General features: G+C 31.6%; 1 protein-coding gene and 2 long non-coding RNA genes across 4 annotated transcripts; all 3 read right to left on the bottom strand.

The window, feature by feature from the left end:
- Nucleotides 1-1,585: 1,585 nt before the first annotated feature.
- On the bottom strand, nucleotides 1,586-2,270 carry LOC116031031. Its single transcript, XR_004100478.1, has 2 exons — nucleotides 1,958-2,270; nucleotides 1,586-1,860 (listed from the first exon to the last, which is right to left on the bottom strand). It is a non-coding gene; the product is annotated as an uncharacterized LOC116031031 (long non-coding RNA).
- An 8,595-nt stretch (nucleotides 2,271-10,865) lies between these two features.
- On the bottom strand, nucleotides 10,866-15,489 carry LOC116028628 (synaptotagmin-3-like). Of its 2 annotated transcripts, XM_031270402.1 has the most exons (13): nucleotides 15,300-15,489; nucleotides 15,015-15,194; nucleotides 14,224-14,325; nucleotides 14,071-14,121; nucleotides 13,808-13,931; nucleotides 13,525-13,643; nucleotides 13,300-13,401; nucleotides 13,109-13,183; nucleotides 12,688-12,764; nucleotides 12,220-12,469; nucleotides 11,668-12,033; nucleotides 11,436-11,567; nucleotides 10,866-11,313 (listed from the first exon to the last, which is right to left on the bottom strand). In XM_031270402.1, the coding sequence occupies exons 2-13, from the start codon at nucleotides 15,126-15,128 to the stop codon at nucleotides 11,185-11,187; spliced, it is 1,641 nt and encodes a 546-aa protein (XP_031126262.1). In that variant the 5' UTR covers nucleotides 15,129-15,194; nucleotides 15,300-15,489; the 3' UTR covers nucleotides 10,866-11,184. The 2 variants fall into 2 exon arrangements, with proteins under 2 accessions (XP_031126262.1, XP_031126263.1); XM_031270403.1 differs by lacking the exon at nucleotides 14,071-14,121.
- LOC116028629 lies at nucleotides 14,497-15,008 on the bottom strand. The gene is made up of 2 exons (XR_004100181.1): nucleotides 14,607-15,008; nucleotides 14,497-14,559 (listed from the first exon to the last, which is right to left on the bottom strand). It is a non-coding gene; the product is annotated as an uncharacterized LOC116028629 (long non-coding RNA).
- Nucleotides 15,490-22,795: the final 7,306 nt, after the last annotated feature.

The raw sequence follows: 22,795 nt of genomic DNA, 5'->3' as shown, positions 1-22,795 counted from the left end.
CAATTTTCCCAGTCCTCCCATACTTCCCAATCCTCCCCTTCCTACTCCAACATTACTTGTTCCTGAAAAGACTTGTGATTGAGAAGTAGAAACTCTAGAAGACGAAGAACCACCACTCGTCTTCTTATATTCATCATATAACATGTATAATTTCTTCATCTCTTCAATCTTGACTTGACAAGTGAGTGGATTAAGCTTCTTATAACAATACTCCACAAATTGTAACTTCAACCTTGGATCAAGAATGGATCCCATTGCAAGTATTACACTATAGTCATCTCAATACTTATCAAACTTCAACTTCATGTTCATAGCCATATCACTTATTACTCTATCCTCACTTTCTAAATTTTCAACCAACAAGCATTCAATCTTCCAAACTTGCAAAAAATACAAATTTGAAGTAGGATAGGATGAACCGGAAATCAAATTAGTGATAGCATAAAATGGATACAAAAATGCGCACATCTTTTCCCCTCTTGACCACTCTTCATCCGGAGGACAACATTTGTAATTTCTATCTTGTAATTCAAGAGAGCGAAAAACACAGCGATACCTAATAGCACTATCAAGCATCACATTAGTTGAATTCCAACGAGTCGCCACATCCGTAGAAAGTCCACAAGTAATATTAATACCAACACGTTGAGCACACTCTTGAAATGAGATCATTCTTGCTTCAAATCCTTTCACATACTTAACACTCTCCCTAATTTTTCCTAATGCAACACTTGCAATTTTTAGTCCATCTTGAACAATTAAATTTATAATATGTGTACACCTCACATGAAAGAATTCACCTTCACAAAGCAAACTATTTTGTAACAAAAGTTGTTGCTTTAGAAGTTTTACCATCACATCATTAGCAGAAGCATTGTCTAAAGTTATGGAAAATATTTTCCTATCTATCTCCCAATCTACCAAACAATTATAAACCTTCTTAGACAATTCAAAGCCGGGATGTGGAAGTGGCATATCACAAATTAAAGTATTTTATTATTCAACCTCTACTTTTCATCCACATAATACACAGTCAAGCAAATATAACCAGCATTTATACAAGCGGTCCACACATCGCATGTTAAACAAAGCATGCCAGGAATATTTTTCAATACCAATTTCAATCTTTCCTTTTGCCTTTCATACATTCGCATAAAAGTTTCCGCACACTCCTATATTCAACCCATTTAAATGGAAGATCATGCTCAATTGTACACTGTGCAATTAAATCACGACAAATCTTTTGATCAATGACTCTACCCAAGTTCCCTTGTTCAAAAATAGGACTCACAACCCCCACACTTTCATTTGGTTTCTTCTTGCATACTCCCATATGGCGACTTAAAGTTGATGTTCCATTTCTACTATCATCATACAAATATGTTCTCTTACAATAATTACACATAACTCTTCCTCTACCATCTTCACATTTTCCAATAGATGAAAAATGATTCCAAACATCTGATGTTTATTATTTTTTTTTTTGAGTATTCTGACTATCATTATCAATTCCATTCACACTTTGAAAAGATATTTCTTTTATATCTAAAAATAAAATAAGAGTATAAAAAATGTAATTGTCAAATAAATGAATTAAATACATTGTAATCCAATAATTCAACTTAGAGTCTCACATGTTACAGAATATTCAGTCAATACACATTCACAATTTAAAGTATTCAAAACTACAAGCAAGACTCCGGTACACACAGGCAATTTAGCCGGCTAAATTATTAAGAAAAAAAAAACTCAAGAAAAATTATTTTAAAAAAAATTAAATAGAACTGTGAATCTGTGAGCTTATCCACTGCCGAGACTGCACTACTGCTTGCTTGGGCCTGGAAGAGTGGAAGTCACAGCCTACACTTCATACAAATAACTAAATAAGAAGTCAATTAAGGAATTAACGAACAAGGCAATAACCATTAACATACTGGAAATCATCTAGAGTCTAGACCTGTAGAGTGGAAATCTGGAATTGATACTTTGACAACGTGAGTGGTAGGCGGTGGGCGTCGACGGTGAGGGTCAGGCGGTGAGCGACGGCCGACGGGTGATGAACAGAAGCGGTAGGCGGCGGACTGTGGTGAGTGGTTGGCCTGCGGACTGTAGTGAGTGGCTGGCCTGCAGACTGCGGTGGGCGGCGGACTGCGGTCTCCGGTGAGCGCCGGCCTGCGGTGGGCGGTGGCGATGGACACTGGACTACGGTGAAAAGTGAAAATCGTGAAATTTGGAGCGGGGAGAGTGAGAGACGAGAGTGGGAGTCTGAAAATTTGAAATGAGAGCCCTAGTTTTAGAATTTAGACTTTTTTTTTTAAGTAGCCCGGCGAGCTACCCACCAGCTCGTCGGGCCAACCCAACTCAACATGCCAGCCCTATAGGGTTGGCCCGATTAATTTATTGAGCTATTTTTTTGAATTTTAACACTGTAATTTTTCGGGCTTAACGGGTCAACCCATCAGGTTCGGACATAATTGACATCCCTAGATCCACCTATACACTTACCACACTCGTCCCTACCTTCAACCCACCGGATGCGGGTACCCACCATGGATACCCACCAGTTTTAATTTAATTAAAAAATTTTAAAATATTAATAATATCTAGAGATTTCATGTGCACAATAAAATTTACTAAATATATTAAAAAGATAAACTAATTAAACTATTCAAATATATTAAGTAAATTGTTCAATGTTTTCCAAACAAACTTATAATTTAAACAAAATAAAAAAAAAAGTAAATTTGAATGTCATAAAACATTGGAAGATGTTTCATATGGCTATTGTTTCTATCCACTTGATTAGTTGATTTCTTCTTCAGTTCTTCAAACTTTGAGTTCTGTCAAAATATGTTTCCAACTTCAAATTGTTATCACATTGCAAATCAATCCTACAAAAAAAAAACATTAATAGATAAACAAATAATTAATTAATCAAAGTAAAATTTGTCATTATTTGAAAAATAAAAGGTGTATTTGTACAACTTGATTTTTCATTAATAGCTTTAGTTGGAAAAATATATAAATTAAGTAATTAAATAAAAGAAGAAAATGCATAAATAAAATAACATAAACTTAAACTTACATTTCTTTGCAATAACCAATTTTGAGAACATGCTAGTGCTTCAACAATGTTTGGATGCAATCTGCTTCGATGTGGACTGATGAGCCTACCACCCGTACTAAAACAACATTCTCAGGCAATTGTACTCACTGGAATAGCCAAAACATCTCTAGCAATTGTTTGCAAAGTAGGATACTTAGGACCATCCAATTTCCACCAAGTTAATATATCACATTTAGATGCCATAGGTAACAATACTTATACCGTGGACCACCACCCACAATGCATTGTGGACCAATGTCACAAAACGATGTCATTTCAATAAGTGGGAGAAGCGGCTCTAGTAAATCTCTGTAATTGATACTACAGTTCATCTCAAATGATACTACAGTTGTGCTGAACTGATAATGAATTTGTGTTGAACTGATATTGCAGTTGCGTTGAACTGATACCGCAGTTGTGTCTGTAACTGATACTACAGTTCATCTCAAATGATTCTACAGTTGTGTTGAACTGATACTGCAGTTGTCGGAGGCCGTTTCATCCGTCTGGAACTGCAGTTGTGTTGAACTAATACTAAAGTTGTGTTGAAAGGGAACTGCAGTTACGCAGAATGGAGGCAGTTTCATCCGTTTGTTTTCGTTAATCAAAACGACGTCATTTTGTCACTTGGACCACAATGCTTGGTGGTCTGTGGTCCACGATAAAATTTGCGCATAGGTAACACTTCATCTTCCAAATACCTATCTAAATCTGTATTGGATGCACCTCTATTTTTCTTTTCTTTTTTTAGCTTGGAACTGAGCAAAGCCTGGCAAATACCTTTCCATGTGTTCTTGCACTTTTGTTTCATAACTCAATTGAGGGCAGGATATACCAATACTTTCATTGCTTGCAAACTTCATTTCATAATCTTAGCATTGCACAAGATCGAGCTTGTATCTAGAATCTAAAATACAAGCTAAACCCATGACACCATGAACCCCTTCCCAATACTTCTCAAACTTCTTCTTCTTCATCTCGTGTGCCATTGTGTTAATTATAGCATCCGGATCACATAACCACTTATCAAGAGACAATTTATTATCACACAACTTTGGAAAATAAAGATTAGCAGTAGGATACATTGTCCCTGAGAACAATTATGTGATATCAAAAAATAATTTCAATTTTTTACAAATATCTCTTGCAAAGAGCCAATCATCATCACTTGGCAAAGCCTTATATTTTTTTCCCTTTGTTTTAGTAGAAGAAAACAAAGGTTGAAGATATTCAGAGTATTCCCTACAAACAGACAAATGATATTCATGCAAAATAATTGTTGTAACTAACTTGTTTCCAAGCCACTTCAGGATTAAATGAATGGTATCCATCAAGCAGTGTTTCTCCTTTCTTTTGCTTTGACTTCAATATCAATTGTCGGATATCAATATGTTCTTTCTCATCTTAGCCTATAATCATCGCACAAATGACTAGTCCCACTCTTCCCTTTAGCACTTAATATGCTATTACAATAGTTACAAACTGTTTTATATTCACCATCAATTTTTTTCCGAACAAAATGCTCCCAACCCAAATTGCATTTTTGTTTTGTTGTAGTAATGATGATGCATGCATAAATCAAAATCCAACCACAAATCCAACTAATAATGAAAATCATCATCATCATTACTACAAAAATGCAATTTGGTTTGGGAGCATTTTGTTCGGAAAATATTAATGCTGAATATAAAGCAAGTTGTAACTATTGTAATAGCATATTAAGTGCTAAAGGGAAGAGTGAGACTAGTTATTTGTGGGATCATTATAGGCTAAGATTAAAAAAAATCATATTGATATTCGGTAATTGATATTGAAGTCAAAGCAAAAGAAAGGAGAAACAGTGCTGGATAGATATCGTTCTTTTAATCCTAAAGTGGCTTAAAAAAAGTTTAGTTACAACAATTATTTTGCATGAATATCCTTTGTCTGTAGTAGATCATGAGGCATTTAGGGAATACTATGAATATCTTTAACCTTTATTTAAAATTCCCTCTCGAAAAACTGTTAGAGCTGACATTCATAATATGTACAAACAGAAAATGGAAAAAACAATGAGGGAGCTAGAAAAGATTAAAGGTAGAGTTTCTATCACTTCAGATATGTGGACAGCGAATCATTAAAAAAAAAAAAAGGTTATATGGCTGTCACTACACATTACATTGATGATTATTGAAAGTTGCAAAAACGAGTATTAAGGTACACTTTTATATTACGTTATATTTTATACTTATATTAATTTTTTTTGTATTTATAAATTGCTAATAAATTGTTTATAATATGAATTAGGTTTTGATATGTGACATCACCTCACACATCTGAATTGTTAGCTAAGTATTTGATGATGACTTTCATGGATTGAAATATTGATAGAAAGTTGTGCACAATTACATTAGATAATTGTTTTGTGAATGATGGAATAATTGAAAATGTGAAGGAGAAGGTTCAAGGTAGTGGTCATTTATTAGATGGTGAAATTTTGCATATGCGTCACGCTACCCATATAATAAACTTGGTTGTTCAAGATGGTTTGTCTATTATTGGGAAAGGGATAGAAAGAATTCGTGATAGCTATTGTTGTGTATTGGACATCTACTCCAAAAAGAGTTGAAATGTTTGAAAATACTGTTAGACAATTAGGTATTCAAGCATCAAAGAAGTTTTCTCTTGATGTTAGAATTAGGTGGAACTCCACTTATTTGATGCTTGAGAGTGCTTTGCCTTACAAAATAGTTTTTCTTCATCTAAAACAAAGGGAATAAAATATAAGGCTTTGCCAAGTGATGATGATTGGCTCTTTGCAAGTGATATTTGTAAAAAATTGAAATTATTTTTTGATATCACATAATTGTTCTCAGGGACAATGTATCCTACTACTAATCTTTATTTTCCAAAGTAGTGTGATATTAAATTGTCTCTTGATAAGTGGTTATGTGATATGGATGCTATAATTAACACAATGACACATGGGATGAAGAAGAAGAAGTTTGAGAAGTATTGGGAAGCGGTTCATGGTGTCATGGGTTTAGCTTGTATTTTAGATTCTAGGTACAAGCTCAATTTTGTGCAATACTACTTTGAACAAATATATGGTGATATTGTTGAATCTAAGATTATGGAAATTCGTCTATTATTTGTTAGATTGTTAATAGATTATGAAATGAAGTTTGCAAGCAATGAAAGTATTGGTATATCCTGTCCTCAATTGAGTGATGAAACAAAAGTGCAAGAACACATGGAAGGGTATTTGACAGGCTTTTCTCAGTTCCAAGCTATAAAAAATAGAGGTGCATCCAAGACATATTTGGATAGGTATTTGGAAGGTGAAGTGTTACCTAGCTATGACATCTAATTTTGATATATTAGCTTGGTGGAAATTAGATGGTCCTAAGTATCCTACTTTGCAAGCAATTGCTAGAGATGTTTGGGCTATTCCAGTGAATACAGCTACTTCAGAATCTTGTTTTAGTACGGGTGGTAGGCTCATCAGTCAACATCGAAGCAGATTGCATCCAAACATTGTTGAAGCACTAGCATGCTGTCAAAATTGGTTATTGGCAAAGAAATGTAAGTTTAAGTTTATGTTATTTTATTTAAGCATTTTCTTCTTTTATTTAATTTATGTTTAATTACTTAATTTATATATTTTCCAACTAAAGCTATTAATGCGGAATCAAGTTGTACAATTGCTACAATTTTGGATGATGATGATGAGTGTTTAAAAAATGTCTGCATATATTCAGTATTGCATTAACGTTCATAGAGAAAATACAAAGAAGATAAATAACATGTACAGCTAGAGTCCTATTACAAACACGACAGACTAACTAAAGTCCATAATTAAACACTATACTAATAATGATAGATGCAAAATGAAGTTAATTCAATTATTATTGATTCGATAACGATTTTATTTTTAATACACCTTTTATTTTTTCAAATAATGACAAATTTTACTTTGATTAATTAATTATTTATTTATCTATTAATTTTTTTGTAAGACTGATTTGCAATGTGAGAACAATTTGAAGTTGGAATCATATTTTGACAGAACTCAAGGTTTGAAGAACTGAAGAAGAAATCAACTAATCAAGTGGATAGAAACAATAGTCATATGAAACATCTTCGAATGTTTTATGATATTCAAATTTACTTCCTTTTTTTTTGTTTAAAATTATAAGTTTGTTTGGAAAACATTGAACAATTTACTTAATGTATTTGAATATTTTAATTAGTTTATCTTTTTAATATATTTAGCAAATTTTATTGTGCACGTGAAATCTCTAGACATTATTAATATTTTGAAAATTTTTAATTAAATTAAAAGTGGTGGGTATCCATGGTGTGTACTCGCATCCGGTGGGTTGGAGGTGGATTTTGAAATCTTTCACCCACTGCGGGTCGGAGTGGGGGCGGATGGGGTAAGTGTATAGGTGGATCAGGTGATGGATATGTCATACCTCGATCCACCCCCGACCCATTGTCATTCCTACTTTTATAGGAGCAGTTCTAAAGAAGAGATTGCTAACATCTTCACCTTTGTTGAAAAAGAAAAAATCTCAAGAGCAAAGTTTAAAGCAAGATATGCGTAAATATTGTTCTCATATTTCTGCACAATGATGTTTCTTCATGTCTCATGGGATGATCATGCATCAAGTATGTCTTACTAAAACAGGGTAAGAACAATAAGTCAACTCAGACAGAAGGGAAATCTAGGGGTCGTTTAGAAACTTGGAAAAAAAAAAGAAGGATTTTCTAAAAAATGGAGAATTAGAGAAGTGGAAAAAGAAAAATTAGAGAAGTTGTTTACTAAATTTATTCTTCCAAATTGTAATTCCATCTCCTTTCTTCATCTTTCTTAAGGAATTTGGAAAAAAAAAAAAACAATTGTTGTTGTTGTTGTTGTTGTTGTTGTTGTTATTATTATTATTAGGGGAAAATATCGCTTTTGGCCCCTCAATTGTTTTACTTTTGGAAATTTAGTCCCTGTCAATTGATTTGAACAAATCTAGTCTTTTAATTATTCATAATATGTCACATTTGGTCCCTCATCTTATATAATTAGAATTTTTGTTTAAATAATTTATTTTTCAGAAGGTTATTATAATTGTGTATTCTGCCAGGTAAATTTTTTGCTTTAGGGGGTCATATAAGATTGAATTCTGGTATGCCAAATTAAATGACGGCTATATTTTTGCTTAATGTAGTAGATGGTTATTATTTGTTAAGTTATTTTTGGTGAAAATACTAGTATTTGACTTGGAATGATGTGGAAGCAAATGATATTACTATTCATTATTTTTGCTGGATAAATATTCTAATTTGTTGTTTATTTTTATGTTATACTTAGTTTAGGGAGGTCGACAGTATAATGCGTAGCTTATTTGTTATTTTTACAACTTATTTGTGCCTTTTTTTTTATTGTTTTTATGAAATCTCCAATCTTAGTATAATGCAATCTCATATATTTAATTGCAAAGGCATATGTTAAGAAGAAGGAGAATAAAGTTAAATAGTTGAAAGGAATGGACAATTATAATCTCATGAAAAAAAATTATTAAAAAGAAATTTTAATTATACTACATGAGGGACCAAATGTGGCACATTATGAACAATTAAAGGATTGAGTTTGTTCAAATCAATTGGCAGGGACTAAATTTCCAAAAGTAAAACAATTGAGGGGCTAAAAGCGCTGATTTCTCTTATTATTATTATTATTATTATTATTATTATTATTATCTTTATTATTGTTATTATTATTGTTGTTATCTTTATTATTATTGTTGTTGTTGTTGTTGTTGTTGTTGTTATTATTATTATTATTATTGTTGTTGTTGTTGTTGTTGTTGTTGTTGTTGTGTCTGTTGTTGTTGTTGTTGTTGTTATTGTTGTTATCTTTATAATTATTATTGTTGTTGTTATTATTATTATTATTATTGTTGTTGTTGTTACTATTATTATTATTATTATTATTATCTTTATTTATTTATGTTGTGTTGTTGTTGTTACTATTGTTATCGTTATCGTTATTGTTATTATTATTGTTATTATTATTATTATTATTATTATTATTATTATTATTATTATTATTATTATCTTTGTTGTAAAAATATGCAAATGTTATATGAAATGATTGTATTTAATGAGGTTTTGAGTATTTTGTTTTGTAATCAAACTATGTAATAAAATTTAAGAAATGAAAAATTGGAGGAATAGAGAAAGAAAATTGAAAAATTGGAGAAATGGAAAGCTAGAGGAATTGAGAAGGAAAAATGAAAAACTGGAGAAATAGAAAGTCAAAATTTTCTACTTTATCTACAAAATTTGTGGACATCTATCAACTTTCACCTCGGCTGTTAGAGCGAGATTTTCCCAGCACTCACTCAGATTATTCGTCAACTTCTTTGTCCATGCTATCGTCTTGGTGGTGGAGGTGATCCTGGGGAGAACCAAACTAGGAACGAGAAAAAATTCAGGCTAGTCAAATGCACTACCTTTGTTCCTTCTAACTAACAATTGACCGATATATTCACAAAGAGCCTCTCCCCGCATATTTTACAACAGTTCTATCCAAGCTCGCACATAGGATATTTGAGATTGAGGGGGAGGGTAGAGATTTATATTACCATATGTAAATATTCTTTCCTCATTCTTTGTAATGTGATTAGTCAATCATAAGATTTTCTTACCTTTAGGTTTCTTCATTCTCAAACACACAATCAATATACAATATATTTTTCATTCTCCAACATGTAGGGATCACAATTCAAACTAAACTCAATGGAGGAAATCCAATCATTGCCCCAATAGGGGCGAAAATAGGGATTTATGTGTAGGGAGTTAAGGATCACAACATCCCTTGTCTCGACCTTAGTTCCCAAACCCCAAGCCATGAGTTTCCAAATATATTATATTTATATAATTATATGTAATATTGAATTAAGTATATTAAATTACCCAAGTATTCGATAACCCTGTGAAGTGTAAGTCAAATGAAATAGCAAAGCCTTTTTGTTTAAATATGGAGCAAATACTTTCATTTGATGGGTTAAATACATGGTCTTATTGTTCCTTTGAATTGGAAGATGAAATTGTTTTGTGGTTATTAATTGATAGTTGTATATACCAGTTTCCTTGGTAGATATGATGTACGTAGTCTTGGTCTAATTATACCATGAACCAGGAATACATATTTATTTTTAATATACTAAATGCATATTATTTGTGTATTGAATATTCATTATTTGATACTTGGTAGTATACAAAATAATGAACATTCAATACTCAAATAATGTACATTCAAAAAAATGAACATTTAGTGTATAGAAATATGACCATCCTTAGTGTCCCTACATTTATCACTCACAAACTTTCACTCCCTTAGGTGCGAAGTTTTAATTGGTTAAGATATGACATAAAATGGAACAAAGAGGAGTATCAAACCAATTAAAACTTGTTACATCAAGGAGTTACAAATTTGTGACTGGTAAATGGAGGGGTACTAAGCATTTTCCTTAAAAATGTAGTTTTAATGTCAATTATCTTATTGTTGATAACGCTACTGTTTCTTTTCATAAGGAAGGTCTCAAGTTTGATCAATCAATAGTATGAAAAGTCTCAAGCTTGACCAATCAATAGTAATGCAATAGAGGGATTAAGAAGAAGAAGAATTCGAATGAGAAGGGTAATTTGATCTTCACATGTCTAATTTTTTACCCACCTTCTATTGAATTACAATTCCTAATCACCTTAAGAATTTCAATTCCTCAAAATTGATATTAAACTAAGAAATGTTTTTTACATGAAACTCAATTCATTCCACTTTTCCAACTAAACTAAGAAATATTTTTACAGCTTTCAAAAAAAAAAATGGTTTTACATGTGTATATATTGGATGCATACACACACAAACACAACATTGAGCCACCTCAAGGCTCAAGCCCAGATCATAAAGAAACTCTTGCTGCTCTCTAATGGTGATGTATATATCTACATGTACATGCCCAATCAAGTGGGAGCTGGCTATCAAGAAACAAATGAAACTGAAATTAAAATGTGATCAAAACTCAAACAAGATCATATCAGATCACCTTCCACCGTATATCAACATGTATTAGTCCGTTTTTAGAATTTATAAGATGGTGTTCTTCATTAATACGCCCGTTATAGACAACATCCCTGAGATGAATGTCCACATACCCCAGAGATTCCTGCATGCAGACAAAGTGTATATCCACTGTGTGAAAATTGCAAATGAAGTTGACTGCTGTCTAAAAACACACTAATTCAGAAATGGTGAGTTTAAGAAAGTTAAGGATGTTGGTGATATTACCCTAGACCGAAAACAACGAGCCCTCCTTCGTACGCTCATGACTTCGATATGAACGTGTTCCTTCAAAGGAGGCTCTTCTAAAACAAATTGGAATTCATCTTCCCATCTTGGATGCCGGGATTTCTTGATTTTCTGCACACAGTAATGAGAGGACAGAATCATGAGTGAGTACCTTAAACATGTGATCCGAGTTTGAGAAGGCTAAGGATCGGATTTTGTGTGTGTGGATCACCTTGGTCTTTCTCTCCTCTCCTCTAAAATGGATAACAGCATAAGGATTGGTATGGGTTTTGCCCTCTACATCATCTGCACCTACAACTGTAACCAATAGCAAACCTGCTCCTTGCAAGGCCATCTTCCCTCCTGTGGTCTTGAAGTTTTCCGACTTTTGCTTTTCGAGACTTGAGGCGAACTTCATGCTGTCTTCTTGGAAGGGAACAAATGTCATTTCGAACTCAATTTGACCCATTTGCTGATTGTTCAGAGGATCGTTAGGATCCATGCTGTTCACCAAGTCAAGTGTGAATTTTTTCTTCTCATAAGGCTTGAGCAACTTTAGGGGGACTGTTTGCATCCCCAGTTTGTCATGTGTTCCAAACTGCAAAACAAAGTAAGAAGCAACAAACTTGTGGCTCTCTCAATTTAATAAAACCCCAAATTTTGCAAAGTAAAGAATTTGTTTCTAAGAAGAAACAAAAGAAGCCAAACTTCCCAATTGTAGAGGGGAGGGGAAAAAAAAAATTCGAAATGGTGCAATTGTATCTGAAGATATTAAGATCCTAACCTTTTCCCAGTCATAGAGATGTAATTCGAGGATTTGAGTGTCTGGGTCCTTTACAGTTAATTTGAAATCCTCATGCCACACGGGATCCAGAGTGTCCATCTTTACAGTAGTCTTCTTCGGTGGTAGCAGCTCCTTGCCAAGCCCGACTGTAACGTAAGGATCAGATTTACTGAAAACATCTTTGTCTAGTAGATTTCGTGCTCTCAAGACTTTCACATGCAGTATTCCGACAGGCCTCTTCACAGCTCCTCTGTAATTTAAGAAGACGAAAGATGACAAAGTTGTAGTGCCTTTCATGCTTTTGCAAATATCTATAGGACCAAAATTTCCAAGAAAATGAATTGAATAAAAGACAAGCAAGATGCATATTTCCTCATGAATAAACCAATTCCTCAGATCAATGAGTTAACTGATGTTTCGACTACGTTTGACCCTTAGACTGGATATTATCTTTCATTTACAACTTACATTGAACTGTCAAGAACTGGTATTTCTAGTGTTTGTGGCCAGAGGTAAAGCTTGGAAACTTCTTTGCTAACAGTTTCCTGCCACCAATAAGGAATTTAGTTAAAATAAATTGAGTACTTTGTTTAACTCTCATTGACTATCACGCATCGACTCTTGAGATGCAAATGAGATTTTGCTACTACAGAAAGTTCACTAATGTGGATAAAACCAAAAAATTGTTGGAATGGAAATCCATCATCTATATTCTCACAAATCTTGTTCGATTTTATCTTCAATTCTTCATTCTTTTAGTGCATACCAGATTAGTAAAGCTGACCCTCAATGGTTTCAAAGGATACTTAGAAATCATGCAGGTATACAGGAGAAAAGTAATACTCTATACAAGATTATCTGTGCTAAAGGGATGAAAAAAGAGAAGCACCTGAACGTAGTGGTGTAAGCCAGGGATTGCCATCAGATCCCCTCCTAAAAATTTCAGCCCGAAATCTACATTTGGCTGCACACGAACATGCTTTTACTAGCTAATAGGTAACTACTGTATATGTGCAATTGAGTAGTTTAACCAATTTGCATAGTTCTAAAAATCTGCCACACATAAGCGTTTTTGCTTACCTTTTCCATCAGTGACACTAGAATGCTTGAAAAGCACGGGAAGGTTGCCAACAAAGGCGTCAAAGTTACTCTTAGTTTTGCACATATTTGAAGTTCTATCAACTGAAAGAAATATGAGAGACATTAACCCTTACATGTACTGCAAGTTTACATTATTCAGTTCTGTGAAAAGGTTGGTATTGGTTATGAGATGAAACGGAACTCAAAGATAACGCTAGCTCTAACCTGTACACGGATTTTTGGAGCGAGCAATTTCAGTGCTATAGCAATATTGGGATTACCAGCCCATCTGAATGCAAGCTCAAAAATTAGCTGATTTTCTTTGAGTTTAACTGACTTTATACCTGTCAGATTGATCAACGAAATCCCAGAGTCATGTTTTGCTAAGATCAAATGATTAATTCAAGCTGTCCCCTAAACTCTACACAACAAGTTGTTCATAGTTTTCTCCTTTTTCTCTCATTTCATGTGATTGTCTAAAAATGCAAGTGCAGTAATCATGACTTACCATGAATTTTTGGGGTCAAAGTTCCAAGAGTAAGGTGTTCAAACTCGATGGATTTTATCAGATACTTCCCGATATACTCTGTAAATATGGGTTGTGTTGTGCTTCTAATGATTCCGCAAACTGCCTGTACATGAGAAAAGTTCAAGCTACGTAATCAAGCCACGGAATCTGAATCAAATCGAGGCATTTCACGAAACACCAATTAAATGTAAAGGCGGTATATGAATGACATGTTAGGTGATTTTGTTTGACATTTGTATTACCTTGTCCAGATATGGCCACATATGCTCTATGAACATATTCAACCACTCAACCTACTCAATCATATAAACTAAGTTCAGTAGGATGAAGCTTGAAAGCTATTACAGTAACAACAACAAAAAATAGCAAAAACTCAATAAAGACTCAGCACTTACGCGTTCAAAATCTGGATTCATCACCCATGATGGAAGTTCAGGAAAAAGATCAATCAAGGAGCTCGAGTCAAACTCCTGAAGTGATCTACTTTCTGGTAGATCCTGCAGTTTAATGTTTAATTTGCAAGGGTGACTTTACTTGTCAAATAATTGCTTTTCCTATATACAAAGTGTGAACTTCACAAAATACAGACAACTAAACTATCCCAGGAAAAAGGCAAAAACTACGACGTAAGCTGAAATTGTATGAAACATGATATATCCTTTTTTTTTGGTGCAACCCATGGTATCCACCGTCAGAAACAGTTATTAATCCTTTCGCTGAATTATAAGCACCTTTAAGGGTGGGACAGATATTAATCCTTTCGCTGAATTATAAGCACCTTTAAGGGTGGGACAGATGACCTAGAGATTTATGTATGCATTTAAAGTCAAAAATCATGAAAGTACATATTCATTGTAGGTGCTTATCAAATACACAGAATAACTTTAAGGTAAGATTATATTCTGGATTTCTGGGACAATGAACAAGAAAGGAATATATATAGTAATACTCTCACCATGCTTCAGAACATACCCTAATTCCACATTACAAATTATCAATTAAGTAACCTAGCAAAGTTCATTTGGCAGAACCAATTTGCAGAACCACACAATACTGATTATATTACCACAAGGAGCATAAAGTGATCAAATGTCAGAAATTCACAAAACAGGATTGCAGACAACATTCAAACATTAAACACGAGGAATTGAACTGAACTCATATATACGAAAATTCAAGCCTTTACCTTATCAACATCTGTTGGGTAATAGAATATGAACAAGAAATAGCCAATTAGAAGGCCAATGGGGATCCCAACCCAAAATCCAAAAATTACCAACAAGCTTCCAAGAAACCCCATTTTCTTAAATCATCATCGACATTAATTAATCAGAGCCCACCCTTCATCGCCGCCGAGCAGAACAAGCTTTCAGAACAAAAAAAAAGGGCTTTCAACGCTACAAATCATGAACCACGTGAACCATTCATGCATTATACATATGCATATATATGTGTGTGCATATAAACATACCATGTACAAGAGAAAGAGACATTTGCATAGCTGGATATGGCCTATGGCTATGGATGTTGAGATTTAGGAGGTAACGTATTAAAAGGATGAACGTGTGAGGAGAAATGGAGGGCAACAAAGCAAAGATTGTTCTGCGAATATGGACTTTAGACGTGGCTGTTTGAAAATGAAGTTTATCTCATTTCTATTTGTAGTAACAGACAATGAAATTCTAATGAAACGTCTGATTCCCAATACATATATATATATATATATATATATATATATATATATATATATATATATATATATACACACACATAGAAGGTTTAGGTTAGAACATTCTTGTCAAAAAGTGTAGACAAATTTACATCCTCTATTTTGATTTTTCAGAAATCATAATGTTTCAAAATGTTAAAATCTTACTATTACTAAATTTTTAAATTTATAATAATTATTAAATGAACTCCACTCTAAAAAAGTTTTAATAATTATAAAATTAATTATACTTTTTTTTTATTAAAATTATTAACTATTGATGAACTCTAATGGATGGCTGATATCAATCCTTACATTTGATAGAAGGCCTTATTCTCATTTGATCATGTATGTATGTGTGTGCGCGCGCATACAATATATATATATATATATATATATATATATATATATATATATATATATATATATATATATATATGATCGCGTTCAGGTGCGAACCACCCGCCTAGGAGAGAACCGAGAATGCATGCCATCCGTCCACGTGTCCATATCTAATTGCATCTAACGTTATAATTATGTGCACTTAAATGCATGAATGTTAACAAGGTAAATTACTTGCACTTGTAAGTGAAAATAGGTGCACAAGTGCAAGTAAAATGTATTACAGGTGCAAGTACAATGTACATTGAGCATCAATACTAAGTGCACCTAATGTTATAACTAGTTGCACCTAACACTATAATTGACACATAAGTATTTATATTTATTTATATATATTAAAAACTTCGGTTAATAATTGTTCGGTTAATTCGGTTAACCGACCATTTCGAACCAAATTAATCGTTAAACGAAATTTTAAGATTTCTTTAATCATTAACCGAACTTTTTCGGTTCGGTCGGTTAACCGAATTTTTTCCATAGTTTGCACACCCCTACGGCCCTACCCTCACCTTCTAAGTCTAATGCCTCCTTTTCAGCTATCATGGTTCCTCCTCCCTAACCCACCAAGACTTTCATTTTTCTTGAGTCAAAACCTTCATTCCGTTCTAATCTACCTAGATTTTTATTTTTATTGAGTCAAAACCTCATAAATAAAAATGGATTGACTGATCATACATACTTTTAATAAAATATTAAAAATTTTAATCAAATATTGTCACCTCAAGAGAAAAATTTATGAGGAAAATTTTAAGAACAATGCGTAATATTACTCATATCATTTATATTTCATTTATCATTTCGTTAAGTAAACGTGGCATAAGTTGATTGAGTTGTGTTTCAAAATTGGTAACTGCCGCGGCGGTCCAAGGAATTCATTGGTCCACGTTACAGATTTATCACGGGAGTTGGACACTTGGACTTTGCAAAATTAATTTGGTGAAAAAGATATTTTATATTTCGTGTTGAAAAGTATTACGAACAAATAATTTAAAAATTATATACGGAACTTTTGAGCATTAAAAATAATAATAAATTGACACAAGGTGCTACAAAATATTTTGACTTTATTTAGTATAACTTATAGTATATTTTAAACTATTAATAAGTTATACGTTCTGTTTGGTAAAACATATGAAACTTAAAATAATAGTTTATTTTGAAATACTATTTTAAATAACGTGTCAAAATAAGCTCCTGAATTTTTAATATTTTTTTCTTTTTATATCATTATTAATTTATAAAAATGACGCAATCTACCTTTCACTAATCAAAATCTTAATATCTTAGTTTATCCTTTTTATATCTTTTTACACTTATAAGCTAATTCAACAATTAATTTCAACCGAACACTTTAATTTTAATTAATTAACTTATTAGCTACTAGCTTTTGAGCTATACATGCATACTAAACATAGCCGGATGTTGAATACCCCAACTAAAATAAACAAAAATAAATTTTTTAATCTTTTATGATTTAATTCTTAATTATTTGTATATTCACTTTTAAATTTTAAGTTGATACTTTAATGGTTCATTTCATTATTAAATAAGCAACTTGTAACAAAATTAGAATGAGAAGACAACATCAATTATCATTAAAATGTGTTTGATTTAACAAGGCTCCAACTTGTAACAAAATTTATTTACTAAACTCATTCGATATATACTTAGAAGACCAAAAGTATTGCTTTAGTGTCGTCATTTTTATTATAAATAATCATCTTAAAATTAATAGTTTAATATCAAATTTTAAAATGTTAATACTTTTAAATTAATTTTTACTTGATTAAAAAGAAATGCAACTTGAATAAAGTGTCAACAAAATGAACCATCATATAATTTGCATGTCACATGTTAAATAAAGTTGACATTCAAACTAAAATATTTTCCTCTTATAAAATGTCACTTACTAGTAAAAGCATTCACAACTTGATAAAAATAATTGATATATAAAATCCTAAAATTATTTTGGGAGAGGGGTTGGAGTGTACCACAAAAAGCCCAAATCTGCTCCAACCATTAGAAATTTCAACTTGAAGATCAAGAATTTAACATAAGGGATGGATGAGCAGATGTAATTGTTTCAATCTCATTACATGCTTGAATGCACTATGAGTACGGGTATACATTTAAGAAGAGCAGTATCAGAAGTGGGAGTTCAAGCTCAAACTAATAGAATGTTTTTTTTTTTTTTTTTTTTTTTGCCACGGAGATAACTCGGTTAGCTTGATCGATCATCTTAAAATATAATCTTGTTTCAACAGCATTATGGAGGACTGATCAGAACTTCAGAAGTGAGCCAATGTATCAACAAAAAAAAATGGTAAATTAAAATCTCTATCTCCCCCTCTCTCTCTCCCTCCCTTAAAGCATACACTAACACTTGCTTTTTTTAAGTTTCAACTTTTAAATCCCAAAGAAAGTAGTTGCCTAGCCCTCAAAAGAGTTGTAAAAATACCTTTAATTTATATATCTTAGTTACTCATGTGATCCAAAAATGCCTAGCCCTCCTCACAACCCTCATATTAACATAGAGGAAGAAATAAAAGGAGAACAATATAAAATTTGTTTAAATTCATTGTGAAAACTTTTTTTTTTTTTCCAAAATGGTGTCTACGTAAGATTTGAATAGTCTAAACTAAGAAAAGTGAAATCACTTCACATATTTTAATCGACCGATTAACCGAATTACGTTTGTATATATATTTTAATTTTTATAATTCATAAAGCATACTATTGGACTAGTACGTTTTTAAAATTTTTATCATTTATATATTGATGTAATGAATATTTTGTTATGTGAAAATATGATTTGAAATTTTTTATTTATAAATTTATTTTTCTAAGAAAAAATGAACTAAAGTATTTTGGTTAATCGGTTAATTAACCAACCGATTAACGTACTTTAAAAAATAGTTCGATCGGTTAATTGAGAAATATGAATTACAGTTTGGTTAACAGTTTAAGATGCAATTTTAGTTAATTCAATTTGGTTATTAATAGAATGAACACCCCTACTTAGTAAACCTATAGTAATGACTTAATGATCTTATAATAGTAACTTAATGTGATTGATATACCTACAATAATAATTTAATGAATTTGTTGTAGTAAGTTGATGGATGACAATATCTTGATTGACATGCGGTAGTAACTTAAATGAACTTATAATATTGACTTAATGAATTTGCAATAATGATTTAATTACCTATAATAGTGACACTTGATGGACATGCTGTAACATTTTAATGGACCTACAATAGTGATTTAATGAACTTATAATAGTGATTATGAATATGCAATAGAAGATTTTTAACTATGTAGTAGTGATTTAATAGACTTGTAGCCCATTAAGAAATTAAAATTAAAAAAATAATATGAATATGGATGTTATTAACAAATCTCAATTATGATTTTTTAATGCTATTTTTACTATTCATTAATTTTATTTATACAAAAAAGAAAAAGAGAAAATAAATTTAAATTTAAAAAGTTTAAAGAGAAAAGTTAAAATCTATTTGATATATTTTAATTATGAGTTGAGTTGATATTGCTATATATATATTATTCTGATAAGTGATATATCATATAACTATTGGGGCAAGGCATACCAAAGCATGCAATTGTTACTCTAAAATTTTCAATTTGGGCTCCAAATAAAGATTCACATGTAAAAACTTTGATTTAAATAATATAAATCTTTAAGTGGACTTTCAAATATCTTCTATAAATCCATTTAGAAATAGAAAAAATTATTGGTCTGCATACTAATAAACGTGTAAACTAGCAACAATTGGCTTGCAATCCCAATCAATATATATCACTAATCTTCACTTTAAGTCACCATAAATATTTTAGTTTAGGTTACTTCAAATTATAAACATGTGTCATGGACCTCCAATGTAATGTTACGTTCTTGGATTTGGACTAGCCTGCATCACCTATGCTTCAATTTTTATACAATGAATCATGTCTTTGTTCAAAAATTATGTATATGCAATTGAGATATTCTGTATTTGTAGGTAACAATTTATGTGTCTATAGTTATCATTTTATGTGTTTGTAGTTAATATGCTATTCGCCTTCAATTTATTTAAATACACATAAACGGTTAACTACATATATAAAATATGTCAACTACAGACATATAATCTGAATGTTAATTTGGACCGTGGTCCACAATGAAGGTAGACATTGGTCCATGGTATAATTCACCCCTATGCTTGGGGTACATGCTTTGAATTACTTCTGCTGAAATGAGAACCTTATCAAAAAAAAAAAAAGAAGAAAGAATTATTATTACGTGCATTCAATTGTCATAAAAGACTCACCTAGTTATTTATCTTTCCAAACAAAAAGTTACAGGTTCGAGTTCTATCACAATTCAAGAGTTAGACATTATGTTGTACAGTTACTATAGATAATGTTATATTGTAGTCATTAAAAAAAAAAAAAAAACTCTCACCTATCAATTATTTGACATCTGCCACTCCACTAGGAGCATGAACATGGTGTCAAGATTGAGCATGTTTAGTTCATCTTATTGGTTGATTAAACAAAATTAAAGAAATCAACTAAGTAATAAATAAATTATTATCACTAATAATGCTGACGAAATAAAGCCATGTGTTTTTTTCATGTGTGACCAGTGCAACGATTATATATTGTTGCTAAGTTATACTCCGTATTAAATTGAATTTGATAAGTACGCCTCGCTGATTAATTTTGTCGGATGGAGCATTAACATTAAATAATGTACAAATTTTATATGTTCTCACATTCAATTTAATTATTTTTTTGTGCTTAATAATTATATTAATTAGGGCATGGTGTTGCATGCACAATTATTATGTCTACTATTCAATCACTTCGATTCTATGTTGACTTAATTCTCAACATTTTCATTTTAAATGGACGAATTTATTTGTTTAAAAAAAATTATTTATACTTTCTTTTTTAGAATAAAAATTATTTACACTTTTAATCCTACAATTATTATCTCTTTTTTACTTTTGGCCCAGGACTATAATAAGTATTTTCATTTTAGATAGAAAATAATAGAAAAAGTTAATATCCAAAAGTGAAAAATGATATACGCTTTTCGAAAAATGAAAATAGACTAACAGAGATGAAAAAGTGAACCAAAAAAAAAATCGTCAGAGTAAATTTATAATTTAAGAAGTTTAATTAAAAAATGATACCAATTACATATGATGTAATTTTTCTATTTTTAATAAATAACATTTTTATATGTGGTATTATCAATGTTGTAAAAATCGCGTTTAGGCGCTAGGCGGTGGCTGATCGTCTAGAATTTCGGTGGAATCGCCATTCTAGGCAACCTAGGTGTCGACTAGGTCGCGGTGGAAGAGGCAACCTAGGCAATCGTCTAGGCGGCCTAAGCGGACGTCTAGGCTACCGGTTAGATATTTTTCAGTGTTTTCTAATGGGTTGTTTCTCTCAAATTAATGACATTTTTAGTGAAATAACCCTAAATTATTTGAATTTGTCGCAAATCCAAAAAAATGTAATAAAAAATTTTAAATAAAGTATCCCAATATTAATACTTTGTGAGTTGTGATTTTGTGTTGTGTTTTAATTTTTTAAATTTTTATATAATTTACCATTCTAGTGATTTTTGCAACTTTGGGTATTATACTGTAGTTTTTTTAGAAAAAAAAAAAACAATGGACAACAATTCATTAAAAGAAAAGGTGATCTTGCAATATTGGAAACTGTACTCTAAACAAAGAAAACCCTAAACTACCTGGCCGTCACCATAAATTTTACTATTTTAGTGACATAACAATAGGAGGAAAAGTATTTTAAAAGGAGGTGACTTTTATAAAGAGTAGTAAAGACAATGTGAGATCGTAATTTTAAGGAAAAAGTGTCAAATAGGCCACTGAACTTATCGCTTTTGTGCAATTGGGCCATTGAACTTAAAAAGTGTGCAATTCAACCATCAAACAAGCAAAATTTGTGCAATTGGACCATTTTTACAAAAAAATTTAATTCAATTTGAGTTAAAAACATTTCAATATTGACTCCCAACTAGTATAGTAGAAGAAAATGTCACTCTTAATACATATATGTTAGTAATATAATTGAATTTTATCATAAATTTTTTGTAAAAATGGTCCAATTGCACAAATTTTGATTGTTTGATGGTTGAATTGCACACTTTTTAAGTTCAATGGCTCAATTGCACAAAAGCGATAAGTTCAATGGCCTATTTGACACTTTTTCCTAATTTTAATAATTATTAATATCTCCAACTGTACATTAAAATATCTTACTTTATTTTCATTTTCTTCCTTTATTCTTCAGACAAAAACTTAAGTAAGTTAGAGAAAACTTTATGACTTTTTTTTTAATGACATTGTATTTAATAAAATTATACAAAGTTTTGTTTAATCAAATAAGATATACTCCGTATAAGTTTTAAGAAAGATATATATTTTTTTATATAAACTTAGGGTGCGTTTGGTTCGCACATGGGAATCGGAATCGGAATGGGTATCAAATACTTGGTAAGGGTAATGGGTTTTGGTGAAAGTATTTAGCATGTTTGGTAGTTGGGTGGAATGAGAATGATTATTAATAGTTGGGGAAGAAATGATGAAGGGAGATGAAACCCTTATTTAATAAGGGTATGGGTTTTGCCATTGATGCGGGTATTCCAAACCCATAGTAGCATTCACAAAACCTATCAACCAAACACTGACAATCACTTTCATACCCATACATTATGCCTAAACCCCAACCAAACACACCCTTAATACTTTTTGATGTGATGTAATACTATTACTTGAACTCTTTTTTCTCAGTACTATAGTGGCATTGGGATAACTAAG

Source organism: Ipomoea triloba, chromosome 9, assembly GCF_003576645.1.
Source record: "Ipomoea triloba cultivar NCNSP0323 chromosome 9, ASM357664v1".
In the NCBI taxonomy this organism is placed as follows: Eukaryota; Viridiplantae; Streptophyta; class Magnoliopsida; order Solanales; family Convolvulaceae; genus Ipomoea; species Ipomoea triloba.
The sequence above is the reverse complement of the archived record's forward strand: the minus strand, read 5'-3'. Positions and strand labels throughout refer to the sequence as shown.